General features: G+C 40.9%; 1 protein-coding gene across 2 annotated transcripts in view; it reads right to left on the bottom strand.

Moving 5' to 3' along the window:
* Positions 1 to 22,383, bottom strand: part of DCXR (dicarbonyl and L-xylulose reductase) — a 513,647-nt gene that overhangs the window by 147,413 nt on the left and 343,851 nt on the right. For both annotated transcript variants that reach the window (XM_044068213.1, XR_006364447.1), the window contains exon 4: positions 20,583 to 20,625. In XM_044068213.1, the coding sequence (XP_043924148.1) occupies positions 20,583 to 20,625 (43 nt within the window). The remainder of the gene's footprint in view (positions 1 to 20,582; positions 20,626 to 22,383) is intronic.

Below are 22,383 nucleotides of genomic sequence, written 5' to 3'. Positions count from 1 at the left end.
ACCCAGAGGAAACCCACACAAATGCAGGGAGGGCATGCAGACTTTGCACAGAAGGCACACCAGAGAACCTCTTGTTGTGAGGCGACAGTGCAAACCGCTGCACCACTGTTGCTCCTATTAGGAGGGCAAAACTTCAGTATTTGAAGATGTACATAGTTTTGTGTGTTAGAATTGAGTTAACAGGTTTTAGGGGTATACATGGGATGTATTTTTTTTTGAGAGTTTTCAACAAAATAAAGTTTTGTAAGATGTGACATAGGCTCAAATGGATATGATAAGAAACAACTGTATAAAAAGATCAACCTGCAAAATTAGTGTACACACAACACAAAAGCTGGAAGTTATTTACTCACAATAATGTTATATCTGTGTTGTCAATCTTCATTTATCGTTTACCTGTGGGTTCAGTTCTGAAATCAGAACTGACTCAGCCATACTACAGCCCATGAGGACCAAAAACTCGAACTCTTCTCCCTGCCCATAATACTCCTGTCCACTTTACCTCAGATCGGGTATGCTGACTGATGGCTAGACAAGATATGTATCCTGAAAGTACTTTTGTGGAGACCATATCTGGTAAAGGATGGCTAAAAAGACTGTAAATAAAGACTCTGCTCATTCCACCAAGACATATCGAAGGTTGGGAGTTGGAGGGAGGGATGTCAAGGATAAATGAAGATCAACTACATAGATGGAACAGTATGGTGAGTAAGTAACTTCTTTATCTGATGTTGTCAATCTTCATTTATTCCTTGACCTGTGAGACAGAGTCCCAGCTACTTTTTAACTTGGGTGAACTCATGGAAGAATACCACTGAGCACCACAGAACCAGCAGATGTTCTTCCCCTGGAGGCCAAATCCAATTTGAAATGAGTATTAAAAGTATGAGGAGTAGCCCAAGTTGCTGCTGCGCAAATGTCATCCAAGGAAGCTTTGGAGTGAAAAACTGCAGAAGCGTCCATCGCTCTGGTAGAGGGTTCTTTAACAAATCCAGGTAATTCAACATTCTTTTTGGTGTATATGAAGGATAAGCAATCTTTCAACAATTTAGAATGCGTAACTTTGGATACCAGTCTACCCAATCTAGCACTAGAAAAGGCAATAAACAGTTAATCAGATTTTCTCATAGATTTTGTTCTATGAAGGTAGAAACGCAATTGTCTGTGGATGTCTAATAAGTGCAAATAATATTTTCTTTTATTTGAAAATTTTGGAAAGAAAACTGGTAAATTAATAGTCTGATTAATATTTTTTCTGAAACAATCTTTGGAAGAAAGGATGGATTAGTCCGTAACAAAACTATCTGGATGAAAAGTTAAATATGATTTACAAGACAGTGCCTGAATCTCTGAAATTCTTCTAGCAGAAGTAAAACCTATTAATAAAGCATTTTTTCAAACCAAGTACTTTAGCTCACAAGTGGCTGCAGGCTCAAAAGGGGGGTATATCAAAGTCTGAAGAACCAAGTTGAAATCCCATAGAATATACTGGTCTTTATAAGGAGGCCTCAGCATCAAAATTCCTTTCAAAAGGGCCTTGCAAAGTTTATGAGACATTAATGAGATGTCCTGTAACCCATTGTGAAAATCTGAAATGGCAGCTAGTTGAACCCTGATGGAAGAAGCAGAAGTTCCTTCTTCTAAGAGCAATGTCAAAAACTCTAAAATTTTTGTGATGGGGGTTGAAAGAGGATCAGTGTCATTTTTACGAACCCAACATGAGAATTTTTTCCATTTACTACAATAAAGTTTTCTAGATGAGGGTTCATGCAAAGCCAAAATAATCTTACAGACTGGAAAAGATATAATGTTATGCCTGGCAATCAGTGGAAGTGGAGAAGCCACGCTGTGAGCTTTAGGTTCTGAAGGTTCAGGTGAACTAATCCCTCTGGATGGGACAGGACTACAGGAAACCTGGAGCAGGGTCCACAGTTCATGGTTGTTGAATCAGATGAGGCCAGAGAAAGGGGAAGTAAATTTGTTGAGGCCAGAATGGGGCACTGAGGATCACCTTGTTCTTCAACCTGGTTGCTTTCTTCAGAAATTGAGGGATTAACGGTATCAGGGGAAAGGCGTATAAAATGCCAGAGGGCCAATTGTGAAGGACAGCATTTCTCAGGGATTCCCCTGGAGGGGGGACCAGGGCAAAGTAGCTGCTACACTTGTTTTTGGCCAATGCAAAGAGGTCGCAGCAAGGCATGCCTCAGCAGTGAAAAATCATTTGTGCCACTTTCGGGTTGACAGACCACTTGTGAGGCATTAGAATGCATCTGCTCAGCTTGTCGGCTATCACACGGGAAGTCCCCTTTATGTGCATTGCTATTAGAAATTGGCTGGAAGAGATCGCTCATTCTCAAACTCTGAGTGCTTCTGGACAAAGGGGATAAGACTTGACTCTTCCCTGTTTGTTGATGTACCAGATGACTGACATGTTGTCTGTCTGGATCATAATCATCCCTGGAGGAAGAACAGCTTGAAAGGCCTGCAATGCTAACACCACTGCCCTCATCTCTTGGACGCTGATATGCAAGCTGGCCTCTGTAAATGACCAAGTGCCTTGGACTGTCTTGCCCAGATAATGCCCCCGCATCCAATCTGGGAGGCATCTGTGGTCACTATGGCCTGAAGTTGGGGTTGTATGAAAGGTCATCCCACTAGAATATTTGTGGGTGAACCCACCAGATAAGATCCCTTTCACAATGGTTGGTCACTAAAATATGACGAAACATCAGCTGATGAAGAAAGGACCATTGGGATGCAAGAAGCTACTGTAGAATCCTTATGTGGAATATTGTTAGAGGTACCAAGGTAATGGTTGCTGACATAGAACCTACAGTCTGCAGTACCAGATGTGCAGTTGCTGTCTTGCTGCTGCTGATTCTCCTGACTTGAGATTTGATTTTTTCTAGATGGGCAAAAGGTAGGGAAGCTATGCAAATGTTCGTATTCAATTCTGCCCCAATAAATTCCAGATTCTGCATTGGAATCAGATGTGATTTTTCGTGGTTTATTGTGATTCTGAGGTTGGCACAAGTCGGAAGGACAATCTCTTGATTTTTCTAAGAGATGCCTGGTGGGAGCAGTGATGAGTCAGTTGTCTAAATAAGGAAACTCTGTGTCCGTGTACTCTCAAGTGAAGTGCTACCACTGCCATGCATTTGGTGAACACTCTGGGGGCTGTGGTGAGACCAAAGAGCAGGGGGTCTGAATTGATAGTGACTGGCCCCCAACTGGAAGCACAGAAATCTCCTGGAGTGCTTGTCCACCTTGATGTGATAATACTCATCCTGGAGATTTACTGAGCACATCCAATCATCCTTTCTTAAGAAAGGAAGGATGAACTGAACCGTGACCATTCAGAATTTTGTTTGTCAAACAGATTTGTTCAAAACACTGAAATTCAAAAATTGGTCCTCCAGTCCTGTCTTCTTTGGCACTAAAAGAATCTTGAGTAAACTCCAGATTGTTTCTGGTCTGGGGGACATGTTGGATGACTCTCTTTTCTAGCAGTTTTTCAATTTCTTGAACTTCTGGTTCCTTCTGAGTACGTAGTACATCGGGAATCCTTTTGAGTTTTTTTGGGATGAGTGTGAAAGGGAATGGTGTATCATCTGGTAATAATCATTTGCATCCAAACATCTGTAGATATTTTTAGCCAGGCATGTTGGTGTAAGGATTATTATCCTCCGACTGCTTCCAGAGGCAAGCATTCAGGCTTCCTTTCAGGAGCACTGCCAGGGTTTGGCAGAGAAAGAATTTTTGGAATTCTGATACTGTGGTCCACCTCTGCTGCGTGGACTGTGTCTTCCATTAAAACACCCTCTTTTGTCCCTGGGGGAGCTATTACCATGTGTGTCCTGGAAAGGCCCATGGGACTTTCGGAACTACATCTTTCCACTCCTCTGGCTCCTACAGAAGGACCGTTGAGGAGTAGAAAAATGTAAGCCCACTGCAGAAAGTGTCTTCCCATCTTTCCCACACCTGGACAAGGTCTCACAAACTTCTCAGTCAAAAAGAGAAGATCTGCCAAAGGGGTGCTTTGACAAAAGAAGACTTGAATAGCTCCGACAATTCACATAAGAGCATCCAAGCGTGTCTCCTTATGGCTATACTGGAACCCGCTGCTTTGGTCGTCCCTTCGGCAACATGTGCTAAAAAGCCTCATGGACAAGTTGGATATGGACTCGAGGGTGGCCAACTGAGAAGTAACCTTTTCTTGAACTTCTTCAGATATGGCTCCTACAAGGGTATTTTATAACTCTTTAATCAAATCCTTTTGGAGTCTAGTGAAATGTGCCATAAAGTTCAATTACCACAGAGGAAAACTCAAAGAAGGGTATACCCAACTTCCCAAACCTATCCATTGCCCAAGACACATGACTGGGAGGATGGATGGCAGAACTCTCCTCAGACAGTTCTTTCTTTGTGGCTGCCACAACCACCATGGCATCTACTGCTAATCCTTTAGCCCCAAACTGAAAATTTTCAGGAGTTGAGAATTCTGCCTGGCCTCTGGGATCGGCTCTATAAAATCAGAAGCCTTCCATGCCCACTGCATACTTAAGTTTGCTGAGATCATCAGCTGGTGGAGTCACCCAAGAGGTGGATGCACGAGATCCAGAAGCTTGCAGGTACAGTGACTTTTCGGTGAAAGGATGTTGGGACTCCCAACCACCCCTCTGTTTAAGGATCTCAAGGATGCCTCTAAAGGAGATATCTTCAGGGGGGGGGTGACATAGGGAAACCCTCCTTTTCACTGTAGTCGGTATCCTCAGTGACCGATTCTTATGGGGAATCCAAGTTCTTCCACATGCACTTTCTCTTATGAGAGACTTCTTCAGTGGGAAAATCTGAAGTGTCTAAAGAGGATAAAACCTGGACAGGTGCATCCTGCAGCTTGGGCCCTCACTGTCCCCATGCAGAGGCTGGTTGAGAGTCAAAAGGAAAAGAAGGATCAGGGATCAACTCCGACTGGGGGCAGATGACTGGTTGCCCATTGAGGACAAGGCCCTCTCCATGCCTGGAAGCCAGGAGCGCCTGAAGAGGGAAGGGAGCCCGGAACAGAGAATGACTGCCTCAGAACCAAGGTTACTCCCCGCTCCAAGGAGACTGCTTCTAAAGCTGGAGCACAGCTCATGCATGCCGAAGCGCTGAGTTGCAGGGATGGATCTGAAAAAACTAGAGTCAACACCTGCCCCTCAGAACCGACAGCAGAACCCTCACCCCAGGAGAACTCTGGTTCCAAGAGGACCAAAGAGCTCAGGGTAGTAGTCGACCCCAAAGAAAAGGATCTGACCGAAGCTGAAACAGTGCCGGAGGATCAGAGCCTGGGTCTCCAAAACCACAGATGGGATCAGAGGACGATATGGTGAAGTGGTGGAGAAAGTAGTCCCTGAGCTAAAAGTAGTCAAAACAGAGGACGTAGGAGGCAATCCTCTCACCATAAAAGCCTGATCCACTAGCCTCAGCATGTTTAATTCTGATAAGCTCTTGGTGGAGCAAACTGCTTGGGAGGACAGAGATTTATGGCTCTCCAAGAAGGGACTCAACAATTGTCCTGCATAGGGATCGACAAATGGGGAATATTGCATTCTTGGAAGCATCAACTCTGGTTCTTCAAGAATTATTGTTGGAACCATAGGTGTTGGTGCAAATATAGTGGATAGAACTGAGGTTGTCGGTTCAGAGGTCATTTCCTGTTTTTGTAATGTCTGCTCCAGAGCCAAAGATGTGAACAGACTCAGAGCCAAGGTTTTTGGTTCCATAGGCATTTGCAGAACCTCTATTTTTAGATTTCTTAGCCATCTGTGCCAAAGGGGAGATCGGCACCAAGTGACTTTTCCTCTTATGTTTTTCAGTTTTGGAAGAGGAAGACTAAGAAGGATCCATGACTTTTGGAACCAGATAAGGCCTCCTTAAAAAAAAAAAAAAAAGATTTAAGCACGCCATCAATTTATTCTTTCTTCAACTAAGGCTCGGTGACTGAATCCATGGCATATTGACCAGTCTTGCTGTAGATGTAATGAGCCTATGCAATACACACACAGTGAATGACCATCTGAATTGGGCATTTTTCTCTCACACTTTTGGCATTTTTTAAAGCCGGAAGTGCCTTTTCCTTTATCTGCCATATCTACGGAAAAAGAACGGCATACAAAATATAACTGAAAATTAAGATCGAGAAATTGACAGCTGAGTACTACCAGCAATGGTCTGCTAGAATACCCAAGGGTAGTAGGTATCAGTACAGAGAAAAGGAAAGTGCATAAAGAAGTGCTACCAACAATGGTAGACAAAGAATACAAAGGATATAAATGTGTGTGTGTGTGTGTGTGTGTGTGTGTGTGTGTGTGTGTGTGTGTAAAAAAAAAAATAAAAAAACATTTTTCTCCTTAAGCTTAGAAAATGAAAAAGTGGAAATAAAGTCTCCCAACTATGGTAGCGAAGATTTCACTGAAGTGAAACATGGAGCAAAAAGAGAAAATGTTTAGTAAGGAGTTTCTAAATCTAATCTAAGAGAGTAATGAAGAGAAGGAGAGACTATAACAGATAACTAGAACATTTATGAAATATAATTGTACTTAGATCAAGATATTTGGTGGCGCATCTGACACTGGAAGTGGCAAACGAGATCTCAGGTAAAATGGGGAGGAGCATTATGGGTAGGGAAAAGAACTTGAGAGTTTTTGGTCCTCGCGGGCTGTAGCACATATGAGTTGGTTCTAATTTTGGAACCAAACTCACAGCGGTCAAGGACTAAATGAAGATTGACAATATCAGATCTAGATATTTAACAAAAAAGCTGTTAAAAAGTTAATATTCCAACATTTTATTTGTAACATAATGACGCTTTCTATATTAATTTTAAATGTTAATGGCCTCACAGATGTATACAAAAAAGAAAAGTTAGTGAACCATATTAAAATATGTAGAGTGTAAACAGCTATGCTAAAGTAGACACATTTGGAAAGAAATGGACATGTCTACTTGATGTTGTTGTTCTTTCGGCTTTTCCCAGTTAGGGGTTGCCACAGCGGAACTCCGGTCCGCTAATGATTGGCAGCAGATTTTTTTTTTTTTTTTTTGATGGTGCCGAAGTGCCAGCTCGACGCCCAACCTTCAACAAAGGCACGCCCATTCACGCATGTCTTTTCGAACGCCACTCTACCGCGGGGAGGACATGCAGACACCACACAGAAGGCACTTCGGCTGAGAATCGAATGGAAGAACCTCTTGCTGTGAGGCAACAACACTACCGCTGCACCAACATGACTTTTCAACATGTCAACTTGATAAAGAAAGGTTTTCAGGAGGGTTATTCAGTGGAATACCTGGGAAAAAGGAAAACGGGAGTACTTATGTTAATTGCAATAAGAGCTCCAATAGTGATAGAAGAGGATAAAAAAAAAGATAACAGTAGTACATTTGCAGTACCAAGAGGCTACTGGCAAGGGAGGATTGTTTACAGTGCTATGTATTTATATTCCACCTAAAACTGCTACAATGGAGCTTAAGAAAATTCTGGGAGAAATCAGCTTTCAGCAAGGAGAATTACTTACAGGTGGGGACTGGAATTTGATTTGCAGCAGTGAAGAAGATGCATCTGGGAGAGCAGAAAGGAAAATATAACAAAGAAGGGTAGATTTTTGAAGAAATTTATGAAAATATTTGGCACAGAAGATGTGAATTCAGTAGTAGGAGTTCAGAGTGAATTTATATATTACCCAAGAGACAAAAACTGGGCTAGGCTAGAATTTTCACAAGAAGTGTATTTAATTGAAAGTTTTGATACTCATCCAATAACTATTACAGATCATGCATCAATAATAACTAAAATAAAAATACAGTGTAATGAAAGAAAAATGAGACACAGGCACTTTCCCACCCATCCATTCAAAAGAGAGGAATTTAAGGAATGGGTATTGGAAACTATTCTGGAGTTATTACAGAAGATAGAATTTTTTTCTGAAAATATAGCTAGGGAGTGGGATAAAATTAAAGTGGAGTTTAAAAGAGAAACCAAGAACAGCAAAGTCTGTAGTACAAAAACTCAAAAAACATAAAGTAAACAGTCCAGTCCTTGGTGCAATCCAAACAATTTAATCCACAATCAGTAAAAACACGACAATAAGTGCTTTCGTCTTGAAACAGAGGAGCAATTGCAGAATGCTAAGCAGAAAATAAAGGATTATTTAATATGCATGACTTTAAAAAGATTGCTGTTAAGCAACTGTTTTTTGGTAATGCCAGAGCACAAAAACGTTTAGAGCAATGATTCAGTCAACAGAAAATAGAAAGGGCTGTCACTAAGCTTTGGGAGTCTATAACAAGGAAGATAACAAGAGAGCCTATAGAGGTGTTAGAAATATTTCATACATTTTAGGAAAGTCTGTGAAAAGCAGAGAAACATGGAGATCAAGAAAATGTAAAACTAGAAATGTTTATGGAAGAATTAAATATGCCGAAGTTAGAGGTAGATGAGGCTCAGTTACTAACAGGACTGGAGGAGAGGAGATGAAAATGGTGATGTATAACCAATCCACAGGAAATTCCCCAGGAATAGATGGTATTCCTGTGGAAGTTTGAAAGCTAGGAGACAAAAATATGATAAAGATCTAGGAAGTTTTAACAGTATTTTAAAAGATGGAGAAGCATCAACATCCTGGAAGAAAATGGTAGTTGCTGTAATACCCAAGAGAGTAAAGACCCATCAGATCCAACTTCATACAGGCCCATTTCAATCTTAAACCATGATTATAAAGTGTTTATGTATTTAATGGCTAAAAGAATGTCAAAGATGATGCCAAAATTGATATATGGATCATTGTGGTTTTGTGGGGTAAGGCAAACACACTTGACAACATTAACAGAACACTGATGATCCAGAGGATAGCTGAATGTAAGAAAACACCATTGTTGCTGGTGGGTCTTGATGCACAGAAAGCATATGACAGAGTAAGCTGGAAGTTTAAGAGCAGGACAATGGAAGCATTTGCATTCCCTGATGAAATTAAAAGGTTGATTTTGAGGTAAATGAAGGATTGGAGGCAAAATTTAAAGTGGGTGGGTTCCTATCTGATCATTTCTTTTTGAGCAGAGGAAAAAGGCAGAGGTGTCCTCTTTCCTCTTTGCTATTTGCACTACATTTAGAACCACTGACAAAGAAAATAAGAGACTCAGAAATTCAAGGGTATAATTTGAATGGTAGTCATGAAAAACTGTCTCTATTTGCAGATGGTATTATTTAAACCTGATAAAACCATAAAAAGGGTATTTCAAAGTTGTAGAACATTTTGAGGCAGTTTCAAATCTTTTCTAAAAACAAAATGAATGAAGCTAAAACAAAGGCAATAGCTTTAAATTATATATCTGCACATAAATTGGTTCAGCAATATCCATATTAAAGGGACATGATAAAATGAAGTACCTAAGAGTGTGGATTAAAAAGGATTTTGGTGTGGCAGCTAAGGTATGTGGGAAGAGACTAAACAAAATATAATATAGAAACTGGAAGTTCTGTTATATAGATATGGATAGCAAGATACAAGCAGCTAAAATGATTTTAGCCCCTTTAGTTTTATACACAGGTCAGACATATTTTTATCAACCAGAGGAAAAGTTGTAGATAGCAATTAATAACAAACTGAAGGATTCTATCTGGGAGGGGAAGATGGCAAGAGTCAAGTGGGATAAACTGATTCTTCCAATTGAACATGGCAGTTTGAGATTACCTGATTTGAAGGGTATTTCAGAGCTACAGTTAAGGCTCCTAAAGAAACTTGTAACTCATGGTGGAAAGGGATAATGATTACACAGGGGCAGAAACTCAAGATACAAAGAGAGACTGGGATTTTGGCTGCAGATCCTTAAGAATAACAATAAAAATACAGAATATTAGATTCATACAGAAAATATTCTAGGAATTAAGCCAACATGGGAAAGGAGATTATGCTGATGGGGATGACTGCAATTAGGAATACAGACAACAGGCAAGAGGGGGATGGAATTTATTGCAGAAAGGTGGCAAAAGAACCAAAGTATTGAGAGCAAATGATTAAAAGAGGAAAAGGTAATAGAATAGGAAGAGGCCAACAATTTATTTGGACTGCAGGATACAGACTGATATCAATTCTTGATAGGGAAGCCAGAGTATAGTCACAGAGAAAGAAATGGGGAGTCCTAAATGAAAGACCAGCACTGGTACAGTTTTTAGTAGACTCTAGAACAGAAGCTGCTGTTAAAAATGGAATAATTAGTACAGTATACAAAATATTGCAAGTTAACTATAAGAATCAATTAGAAGAGGTTAGAAAAGATTGTGAAGACAGACTGGATAAGCCATTCAAAAAGAAACAATGGGGAATAGTTATATGTCTCCCAAAAAATGCAACAAAGTCTAGAAGATTTAGGATCTTTGCTTGAAAGTGTCTACATAGTTATTTTTATACTCAGAGTAGACTCCAAAGATTTTTTCCTTGTGTAGACAGCAAATGTTGGAGGTGTGCTGGGGAAGAAAGAGGCAATTGGGAACATATTTTCTGGGAGTGTAATGAGTTGACAGACCTTAAAGATTCCCTGAAGACTGCTCTGTCAGAGATACTGGGTGAGCAAATTGGTGTAACTAAGGAAATTATTTTTGAGGTATGATACAGAATTGGAATTGCCTAGACATAGAAAGGCCTTCTGAGTTTAACTAAGGTGACTGCCAAAAAAGCAGTTACTAGACAATGGAAGTCTAAACCAACATTACTAGAAGTAGTGAATATAAAACAATTGGAATTAGGATCTTTAGAAAAATTTAAGAGCAAATTACAAAGAAAAAATGGGAATTGTAGGAACAATACATGCACAGGAAGAACAAGGTTTAAAAGAATGCAGACTTTCAATGAGCTATGTAATATTTTACTGATAAAGACTGGATAGATAAGTGATGTATAATATTTGCAAATAAAATTATGTCAATACAGTTAAAGAAAAAAAAATATTTTCATACCCATCCTTAACTGTCTATATCCTTGGGTTCATAGAACATAGTATTATTTTTTTTTTAGCTTTGCTTCTATTTTGATAATGTAGGTCTCTGTGTCTGTAATGAAGATTCACCCTCTTTTGTTTGCTTTCATGATGCTTTTATTTTTACTCATATCTCTTAGTGCTTTTAATTTATCCTTTGGAAGGTTATAAAACCACCTTTATCAGGTTTTTTAAAGATTTCTCAGATATTTTCTTTGCAATTTTCTTCAAAAGTCCAGAATGGCAGTTGTTACATTTTTTTATTAGCTTTTTTTTTTTTTTTTTTTTTTGCATTTGGTATCATCCCTCTTTATAACGTCTTCCAGGTTTTGGGGGCTTTATTCTCATCATCAAAAAGCACTTTAAGGTTTACTTTTCTACAAAAAAAAAATAGATTAATAAATGGTTCTACTTAGCTGCTTTGGCATTGTGATATTCAAGTTACTCCTTTGCGGAGTACTCTCTCGTTTTCTGTTAGTGGTATGCTTGAGTGGTTCCATGTTTTGACCTTATTTTGTTGGAGGGTGGACTTTGCATTTCTTGTTCTTTGTTCCCTGTATTGGTGTGTGGGTGTTTCTAGTAGGTTTGTTTTCCAGGTGTGTGTTGCTGTTCTTGGCTGTCTCAACTGACTATCTCAGTGGTGTTGGTGACTCTTTGGGGAATGGAGTCCTTGTGGTGTGCTGAATATAACAGACTTGATTGTGGGCGCATTCTGTGAATGATCTTGCCCAGTGGGCATTTTTCTGAACCCTGTGAAAAATCACGCTTGTTTAGTGATGTGATATCAGGTGATTTGTCACTGGTCAGAATATCCTCTGCATTTTATTTTGTGCATGGTCATCAATTTACCTACTCTCTTTGCTCAAATTTTCTGCCTTGTTTACATGCTTAGAATATCTTATTCCTTTGCTACTGGTCCCTCTACCTCCATTTGGATTAGAAATGGTTACTTTCAGTGATGCATAGTTTTTGGCACCTCTCTCTCTATTTTTTCAGTTTCCTGTTTTTAAACACTCATGTTTATTGACACTTTGCACATTTCAAGGCCCAGAGTGGGGTTTTGCTTTCCAATATCTCTAGTTAATTCTCTGTGGAGGTGATTTGCTCCGGATTGGTAATTTGCTGCATTCCATTGTGTGCCGGTAGAAAATCAATTAGTTTTAGACTAGCTGTCTCCACAGTGTTGGCTCATTTTTCATCTAGTCCTCTGTTTGCATTAGCCCAAACTGCGGGGAAGGGGGTACTGGAGATCCTCAGACCTCACGGGACTTATTTGTTAGTAAGGCTAGTGCAGAGGTAGATTTCTTTCCATTGGAGGTCTTTCACTTTTTTAGAGTCTTTTCCAGTTCCCAGAATACTTTCTGTGGATTTTTTCTATCATCTATATCAGATTTCTTATCCTGTCTATTTGTAGCCATATTACCATATCGGGGGGTTTACTGGGTTCCTTATGGTGCCAAGGAATTACAGCACTAGTGATGGCTGTTCCATTTTTGTGTCTGGGACTTTTGCAGCCAAATATTTTTGGTAATGTGACTCATGTTGCCACTGCAACTGTACTGAACTATGACCCTGGTACATGCTTTCAGTGTCACTAGCGACTAAAAGACAACTGTATGCCAATCTACCTGGTAAGTGGCAGTAAGAATCCCAAACTCAAGTGTACCTGGGGACCAAAAATAACTCTAAAGAAAACTTGTTCATAGGCAAACACAGGTACCAGGCATACAACTATGTTAAGTATAGTTTTATTCAAACACAGCATGAAAGTAACTTAGTACCTTTTATAAAAATGTTTTCCATAGTCCTGTTTCTTTTTGAGACATGTTTTATTTCAACAGAGAAAAAAACATTCAAGTAGGTATAAGAGGAGTGTTTCCATCCAGATCAAATGGACTTAATCAGATCTAAAGAATCTTTCTGAACAGTGCATTTCCTAGGTTCAATTTCTACTGTTCTATCAAGGAGGTAATGCAAGGTTAGGGTATGGCACTGCCTGCTAATTGATGGTGGAAAAGGGGTGGAACTAAGAATTTGTAATGGATATGGTGACATCTTAATTTTCATAGGATTTATGACTGACCCAGAGATGAGTGGTGCTCATCAAGGTCATTCTATAAATTAAGTTTCCATTACTGACACCAGTATTTAAAAATATGGTGCATATTTTGTATTGATTTGCACCTTTCCTTGTTAAAAGAACAGATTTTTGCCATTCTTTAGTGATTCTTTGGAACAGAACTACTTCTAAGAATATAGGAACTTCCTTGACACAGTATTGAGATGGTTTTCACTAGAGCCTTTAATGGCCTTTCATGTTGCAGGGGATAAACATCATTAATCTTAGTCCTTCTTAAGTTCTTGTTGGCATCTTATATTGTGAAGAGTCACTGCGTTATTTCTGGTGATGTTCTACACTGGTTTTCCTCCTACTTCTCTGGGCATGCCTAGATAGTGGCACCTGGAGCAAACGTCATACTTCTACAACCCACAACCCAACAGTGAGGATACTGCAGAGCTACATTCTTGGTCCTACTTTTTCACAGTATGCCTGTTGTCACAAGGTGATGTTATTTGCACAAAAGGGTTATAATATCATTATACTGATCACACCTATCTCTTTCCTTATCATTGCAAAGATTCCATGGCTGCCCTATACAATATATTATTAGCTCCGTAGAAGGAACAAATGATGGCGCAGTGGTGTAGTGGTTTGCATAGTCACCTCACAGCAAGAGTGCTCCGATTCGATTCTCGGCTGGGTGCCTACTGTGTGGTCTCTGCATGTCCTCCCTGCATTTGTGTGGGCTTCCTAAGGGTGCTCTGGTTTCCTCCCACATTCCAAAGACATACAGCAGGTGGACTGGACACTCTAAATTGGCCCTAGGTGTGAGTGTGTGGTACACCCTCTTATGAGGGTCGGGCCTCAGGCTAGCAACCTGATCCTGTAAAAGCTGTACCTGCTACAGAAACGAGTGCTGAAGGGTGCTCGTTGCCTGATATGCTGAATGCATGGGAACGAATCCAGGATCCAGAAGGAACAAACATCACAGCTGGAGGAAAAATTAGAGGGTCCAAAATTGGCATAGAAGAAAGGGGCGGGATCTTGTAAAGTCCTGCATCTGAAGCAGTGTCAGGTAGGCTGATGACAAGTGACCCTACACTAGTATACATGGTGGTAGACACTACAGCAAGAACGATATTATCTGTTGAGATTAAAGAGGCCAGTGATCCAGGGTTAGGAGATTACCGCCAGTAATGCGCTTCCTAGAGATCAGTGTGCAATTCATTCTATCAAGAAATGCCAGAGCCTTGCTATAGCAGGGGCTATGGATGAGTGAGACTAATGCAAGGGATGGAAAATTTAATGCAGAAAGGAGTATCAAACATCCACACCTCCTAAATAATCAAAACTTAAACTAGTGAAGATAGTTGAGGTGAGTGAGGGATGAATACTGAATTCTGTGCCCCCGTTTGTTTTTACAAGAGTAAACAATTAAAAAGAACAAATTGTTCAGAGGTATTTTTCATGGCATATTAGACAGTTTAAAGGGATGGACTACAAAAAAAGACAAGTGCAGTGGTCACTTTACTCAAGCTACAGTTTAGTAAGTGTGCTGCTGGTATAGGTATTGAAATCAAAGATCATTCTACTGAGACACATAACAGAGAACTTCTGATTGTCCCTAATGGTGTTAATAGAACAAAATATGGTGTGTTTCATTGTACAGCAAGGTGAATGTGGAATGATTTTTCACTTAAAATTAGAAAAGCAGACAGTTTAACATCCAAGAGAAATCTAAAACACAAAGAGGACCGATAGTCCTTAAAGGTCCTAGCTGCACAAAGTACAGTTGTGTACACTTACCATAAATGTAGATGTTCGAGTGCATTCACTGTTGCAGTCATCACATTTGGGTTATTTGCTTGCAGTAGCCCTCAGTCGGCCTTATTATCAAAGTCTTGGGTCCTGCGTTGGTTGCTGTCTCATCCTCCATGACGTCAGGTAGTCAGGGGTATAAAGCATGCAGCCGATGCCATTACATCAGTTTTACTTGCCCCAGATGTCAGGTGCCCCCCTAATGGAAAGCAATTATATATATATATATATATATATATATATATATATATATATATATATATATACACACACACATGTATACATAAACATACTCGCACACAAGGTTGTACCTCCAACAAAAAAGCAAATACACCAAAAGGCTTTTAAGCATAGTAGAGGAGCATAGAGGTATAGTCAAAAGAAGACGGGGAGCTGGAGGGAGGGTAACCACTCGAACATCTACATTTATGGCAAGTGTACACAACTGTACTATGTTCTTCGTGTTTTGCTGTTGCAGTTATCACATTTGGGTAGATTCCCAAAGCTAAGGATGGGAGGAGGAATTTAGACAGCATTAGGACCAGCTATAAGGTCCTGCAAGACTGCAGTGGCAAAACCAGCTCTGGATTTAGAGAAAATTGGCAAATGGTAATGCTTGGTGAAGGTATGTACAGAACTCCAGGTAGCAGCTTCTAGGATGTCTCTGGCAGGGACACCCCCTGAGAAAGGCTGTAGAGGTAGATGCAGCCCTGGTTGAATGGAATCTAATCCCCTGTGGGATAGGTTTTTCATAGTGCTTATAGCAGAAATGAATGCAATGGCCTATCCATTTAGAAATGGTTTGCTTTGAAATAGCCTTCCCCTCTGCCCCTGCAGCAAATGCCACCAGCAGTTCAGATTTCCTTTGAGGTTTAGTCCTGTCCAAGTAAAATCTAAGTTGTCTGTGCACATCTAAGCAGTATAGAATCCATTTCCCTTTGTTCTGTGGATTAGAAAAGAAGGTTGGCAAATGAATGGATTGATTAAGGGCCACACTGGATACCACCTTGGGCATGAAGGTGGGATTGGTCCTAAGGGACACCCTGTCAGCATGAAAGATGATGAATGGCTTCACTGCCATAAGGGCCTGTAATTCAGATACCCTTCTTGCTGAAGTGATTGCTAAAAGAAAAGCTGTTTTCCAAGAAAGGAATTTTAACTCTGCACTTGCAGCTGGCTCAAAAGGAGGCAGAGTGAGTTTTTCCAATACAAAGTTAAGGTCCCGGGCTGGAGTTGGGGCTCCTGGCTTTCTGCCTGAATTAGATATTCGTCCAGGTATGGGTATATTTGAATATTTCTTTGTCTGCAAAATGCAATGACTGGAGCTAGGCACTTTGTGAATACCCTGGGCGCAGTAGATAAGCCAAAGGACAGTGTACAGAACTGATACTGCATGCAGCCTGCTTTAAAGCGTAGGTATCTTTTGCAAGATTCCCTGATTGGGATGTGCAGGTAGGCTTTCTTTAAATCCAGTGTTGCCAACCAGGCATCTTTGCCTATCATGGGAAGCAACTGGTGAAAAGTTAGCATCTTGAATTTTGGAATCACCAAAAAGGTGTTTAGGATAGAAAGGTCCAGGATAGGATGCCACGAGTTGTCTTTTCTGGGTACCAGGAAAAGTTTTGAGTAGAAACCTTGTCCCTTTTCCTCTTCTGGTACAGTCTGAATAGCCTTTAATCTTAAGAGAGAGAGTACTTGCTTTTGAGCCACTGCCCACTGATTTGGGAGTAGATCTGGCCAACCGTTTGGGGTTGGTAACGTGTGGAAGTGAAATCTGTATTCTTGGGAAACTATGTTTAAAACTCATTTGTCCTGGGTAATGAGTTCCCAAATTTTTGCTTGCAGAGCAATCTTTCCCCCTAAAGGAGCAGTCAGTTGAGAAGTTTTAAATTTAAGTCATTGAGACAGCTTACCATGGGGGGGGGGTCTTACTACTCCCGGATTTGGAAGTGGGAGCCCCCCACTGCTTAGTCCTGTGCATACCCTGGGACTGAATCCTGGTTGTTCTGCTGGTTTGAACTGAGAAGGCCTGGAAGAGGCAGGAAAGGGCCAATTTTTTGAGGGCCAATGCCTACTAAATCTTGGAGGCTGCACTTGTAAGAAATCTTTAGCAGTTTGCATAGATTTGGCTTTTTCCTCCATCTTTTTAAGAACTTCTTCTGCTTTGTTGCCAAACAGGCGGTTCTGATTTAAGGGAGCATCCAACAATTTAGTTTTAACATGATCTGGCAAAGATTGCTCCTTAAGCCAAGCATGCCTTCCAAGTACAGACCCGGTGAAAGCAGCCCTGCAAGATGCCTCTAGTGAATCAAAACCACATTGCAAAGTATGTTTTCCAACCTGTTCAGCAGACTGCATTACAGCCTGTAAATCCTTATTTTCAGCACAATCAGGAATCAACATAATTTTCTGTTTAAGCAATCAACAATATGCTGCTGATACTTTAACATATCAAACTGGCAATTTACAGCCCTGATGGCCAAGGTTGCAGAGGTGTATACCTTCTTACCCCATCTATCCAGGGCCCTGGAATCTCTATCAGAGGACGTAGGATTTTTGGCAGTAGTAGCCTTAATGCCCTTGGGTCCCTGTGAAATCGTCTCAGGATCCTCAGTAGGATTTTTAAAAAGGAACTTGTGAGAATCAGGAACCCTGTAATATCTATCAGGTTTTCTGGGAGCAGGAGGTAGAGTCAGGGGCCAAGCTAGATTCCGAAAAGGCATTGTCAACAATGTGCAGCACAGGAGGGATAGCTAAAGGCCTGTGTTGGGGCAGGAGTAAGAAATATCTAAGGCCCTTTTTAGAATCAGAGTAACCCTGGCTTTCCCAGTGAAAATGCTCTCTAAGAGTATGCAAGGTTTCACCAAAAGAAAAATCCTATGGGGGAGAAACAGAGGAAATAGAGTCCTCTGCATCAGAATCCTCATAGGTGGATAAGGGTAAATCCTGGTCATCAGAGGAGACAGAAATTTCAGAATCATGGTCAGAAGTATCATAAGCAAATTCAGTCCTAGGTCTCTTAGAGGGGGAAGGTTGGCTTCCCCTGATTAAAGTAATAAGGTCTTCAGCCATTGTTATCATTTGTTTTTTAGGCATAGAGGCCTGACCATGCGGTCTGGGCGTCTGTTTCCTAGACATGGTTTGGGTTTTAGGCCTTGAAGAAGAAGATGGCATCGGTTTAATATGTAAGTCAGCAGGCCTGAATACACCCTCAGAAGCCAGTGCCTGCACAGCGGCTTCGGACCCATCCAAGGTAGAGACATCCACAGGTTCCACAGTTGAAGCATCTCGCTGCATACCGGACTCCGAATGGGTCTCAGTATAGGCCTGCGAATCTGAAGTAGCGAGTATCAGGGGCTGCAAAAGTGCTTCACAGAGTACCAGCGAACTGACGACTAGCTTAGGAGAAGCGTCGTCGGCAGCTTTAGACCTAGGAGTCCTGTCTGTCTTTATTTTTTGTGTTTTTTCAGAATGTCGGTAGTCGGGTGGCTTACCGAAGACATATCTGGATAATTGAATTGAGTACCAAAATATTTAGAAGCGAAAATATACCGACGATGAATAGTTTGTGGTTTAAATAAGGCACAAAACCAACAGCGAGGTACGTCATGGTCACAGCCTAGGCAAGGAATACAGTACGAATGAAAATCTTTATGAGGTATTTGCTTTCCACAAGAAATACAATTATTGACTTTTACTGACATCGGTTTAGGGCAAGAAAAAGTACTTAGCTTTAGTTGAAGACTTTGGTTCTGAAACCCGAAAACAAAAATTTCAGGAGTCGGCCGACCGGCACTTGCGAACTGTTTCTGCTTCGGGCACTGCATGGCAAGAAAGACTGATGTAATGGTGTCCGCTGCATGCTTTACACCCCTGACTACTTGACGTCACGGAAGATGAGACAGCAACCGACACAGGACCCAAGACTCTGATAATCAGGCCAACTGAGGGCTATGGCAAGCAGATAACCCAAATGTGATGACTGCAACAGTGAAACACGAAGAACATCAGCAAACAAGTAAAACAAATAAAAACAGCAGGATATATTGTAGGTTGCAGGCAGACTGATATCCAGGTTTAAATAGTTCTGCTCCACTTAAATCTGCCTCCAAGGAAGCAAATTAATAGCCTGATGTACTGAATGTTCTTAATGGCTGCCTTGGCATGTGATTAATTTTATTTTGTAATATATTGTGAGCACCATGGTTGTTTTTAGATCTGATGAAGCGTTTGTTTATAAACGTGAAAGCACTTATCTTTTTATTAAACCGTTTAGGCTTCTAGCCGTGGTGATCCTGCTGTTTTTATTTGTTTTACTTAAGAGAAATCTAAATAACTTGATGGGAAACAGGGTATACAACCCATCTTTATTAGGTGGCAAACTTATAGAAGGCCTAATTTAAGTCTACAAGCTTGTACTTTGCAATCACAGAAACACTGAGTGAATGACAGCATCACTACGTTACTACAAGTTAGGAGGAAAAGGAGTAACTGATCTGATGCAAGACCAGCATCTTGGTGGGTGGTGGATTTTAAGACTGGAATTCAGAGATTCCTCACCAGAGATATCTTTTTCTTTTTTTGATAGTCCCTGTCACATTCATCTTTACACTGTCCTTCTTGGTCTCTTCTGAGGAAGCGTGGCTGTGGACAGGCTTCATGTTCGAAGCCTTATTCAACTTTCATTTTCAGACAGAAAAGTATGTAAATAATGCTTGTGGCACTCATTATCCTTTCTAAAGCCTTTACAAGCTTTGATCAAGTTCACAGATTGTACAGTCCTAGGCAATATATGCACAGACAATGACAGTCAGTGAATGGAATACGTTTGCTTCAAGGGCGGTTCCTTGACTTGGAAAACAGTATGATGAAGGTGCCAAGCTGTGCGACTGGCAGCCTGATAAAACAAGAGGAACAAATCAAATGGATGTTCATCACATCCCTAAGAAACAGAAGAAAGCACTAAGAAACTAAATCTCAATGAATGGACAAAGCCATAATTTGGAAACTTTAAAGTGCTGGAAGCAACTCAGTTAGTTCTGTACCTTATACTTGACAAGAAAAAATGGGGAGCAGCACAGTATCTCCACTCAGTGAAAGGTCAGGTCAGACCTACACGAGCACGCCTAAGTAGTCCTGGAAGAGCTATAAGAAATGCTTCCCAAATGATCCCAGTGCCAGGTGGCAAAACTCATGTACATCTGCAGCCGAAGATTCTTGGAACAAAGCTCAGCAAAAGTGGTTAAAGATTCTGACAATGTGCGCAATCTCAACTCCTAAACTGTATCACATCAATGTTCAATGAAAAAAAGATGACCTAGTGGCTTGACCACAGAATGGGTTGCATTACCCAAATAGATAATGACAGCTCACTGGCCCTCTTCAAGAGAAATCTCGATGAGTGGATGAGAAATAGAAACTTCACCCCAGGGATCACTCCAGTGGCTTTACTCAACAGAGGCACTGGGAACTAAGGTCAGGTGGCACAATGCAGGGTAATTCTATGCTCTAGGTTTGTAAAGGCTCCAGGGCCATTAGCCTAGTACATACCTATGAACCTATGAACAACAGAAAAGCAAAGCATTGCATGCAAACCCATAGGACTGGATTGGGTCATGAAAATGTGCACAGAAAATAAAAATACTGGCTACATCAGTACTGCTGTTAGCTTACTCAGCTCTTTTCTTACCTGTGACACCTGCACCACCGCCTTCACATTCACATCAAATAACCTGCAAAACAAAAGGAAATTTTAGTTTCCTGAATGTTACAGCTTAGTAAGCAAATTACATTAAAAGAAAATGGCAATGAGCCCCCACTAATGCAAGAAAAGTTTGCAAGAAAAGTTCCCCTGCGCAATCTCACATCATATAAACATACCACAGCTACTCCCTGCCCAACGTCACATCAAATCAAGTGATGTCACAGCATTTCCCTCCCCCAATGCAACATCTAAGACTAGTTACCAGTGTACAGATACATTCTACATGTTGCAGCATTTCCTTCCCCCACTCTGCTAGTGTGATCACAGCAATTTTCTCTCAGTCCTGTTTGGTAATGTCCCAACCCTCTCACTACCTCATTATGCTAATGATCAAGCAATCCCATCTCCGTCACAGCCCAAGATATCAAATCAATCTTCCTACCTCAGTCTGCAAAACAGGTCAGAAAACCCCTTTCCTCATCTCACACTGTCCAGTTATGTCACATTTCTCCACTAGCCTTCTCCCACCTTACTCTGTTCAGCAATGTTACAGCAATCCCTTCCCAACTTTATAGAACACAACCGCAATGCTGCAAATTCATATGCTCACACAAAATATAATAATGATGTTACACGAGTCTCTTATTTTGTATAAAAGTAGAATTACAGCAACCAATTTTGGTTACATCATCAGGTGTTACAGCAGTTCCATCAATCATCATGTAGTAACCCCATCCCCAAACACACAATCACTGGAAATTCACCTTCGCCACCACCAAACTCAATGCTCCCTATGCTTTGACCCTGGTCATGAATCAAAGTTGTAGGCAAAGCAGGGGATATTAACAGTGCCTTACACAAAGTCACCCATTACGCTTGCAACCAATCACAATGTACAATGCAGACAGTATTGGTGGAAATAAACAATCTTTTATTCCTCTTCCACAGACCTTTAGGGTGTTTTAAGCTCCCTCTTATCATCATGAATTTCTTAATACTTCTTTTCTGGTCACTGTCAGGTACAATTCTTTGTTGGATGGGGAACCCTAATATCAAGGGAACACAAGTCTTTTGTCTGCTTTTGGTGAAGGAGCCAGGCAGAAAGTGCCCACACTGCTGATATGGGCTACCATGAAATCATCATTGAGGCTGATCAGTCATGTTCACTGGCTCTGTACTGTCATATGAGGTGTAAGTCATCAGATGCACCCCTTCCTTTGTAGCTGTCCCTCCAGCCAGTCATCCACTGTCTAATGGGTCTTAATCTGAAGTAGAAGACCCTACAACTCTCATCTTCCCAAGTACAGGAGTACAGAACTGCCAAAGACATCCTACCCTCCACCTTCAGACTATTCCTACCACTAATTCAGGTCTGTTCTAAACCCAGACTACTAGAGCTACAGATGGCTGCCTTGCTCTGTACCACCAGGCTGGTGATAAATAATGTCTTTCTGGGGAAACCATGTGTTTTTGGGCATTATGTTGCACTTTACACTTGGCCAACTAGTGGTGCAAATATGACAGAAGACAGCAATAATACATGTCTCAGTGTAATGAATACAATGCCAACACTAACCTGTATTTCACTCTGCCAGCAACTATACTGGTCATACCACAGCACAACAAATTTGACTTCAGCAGAGAGCAGCTTAAACCTCAATATACAAAGTGAGTGAAAGGCTGATGCCAGCCTGCATTTTATACAGCACTATGTCAGTTTCAACAACAGCTAACAGTCCATGGCAGCTGTGATGGCAGCCACAACAGTCTATACTGCACCATGACA

Source organism: Protopterus annectens, chromosome 4.part0 (assembly GCF_019279795.1).
Source record: "Protopterus annectens isolate FY-2018-M chromosome 4.part0, PAN1.0, whole genome shotgun sequence".
NCBI classification, from domain to species: domain Eukaryota; kingdom Metazoa; phylum Chordata; order Ceratodontiformes; family Protopteridae; genus Protopterus; species Protopterus annectens.
The sequence above is the reverse complement of the archived record's forward strand: the minus strand, read 5'-3'. Positions and strand labels throughout refer to the sequence as shown.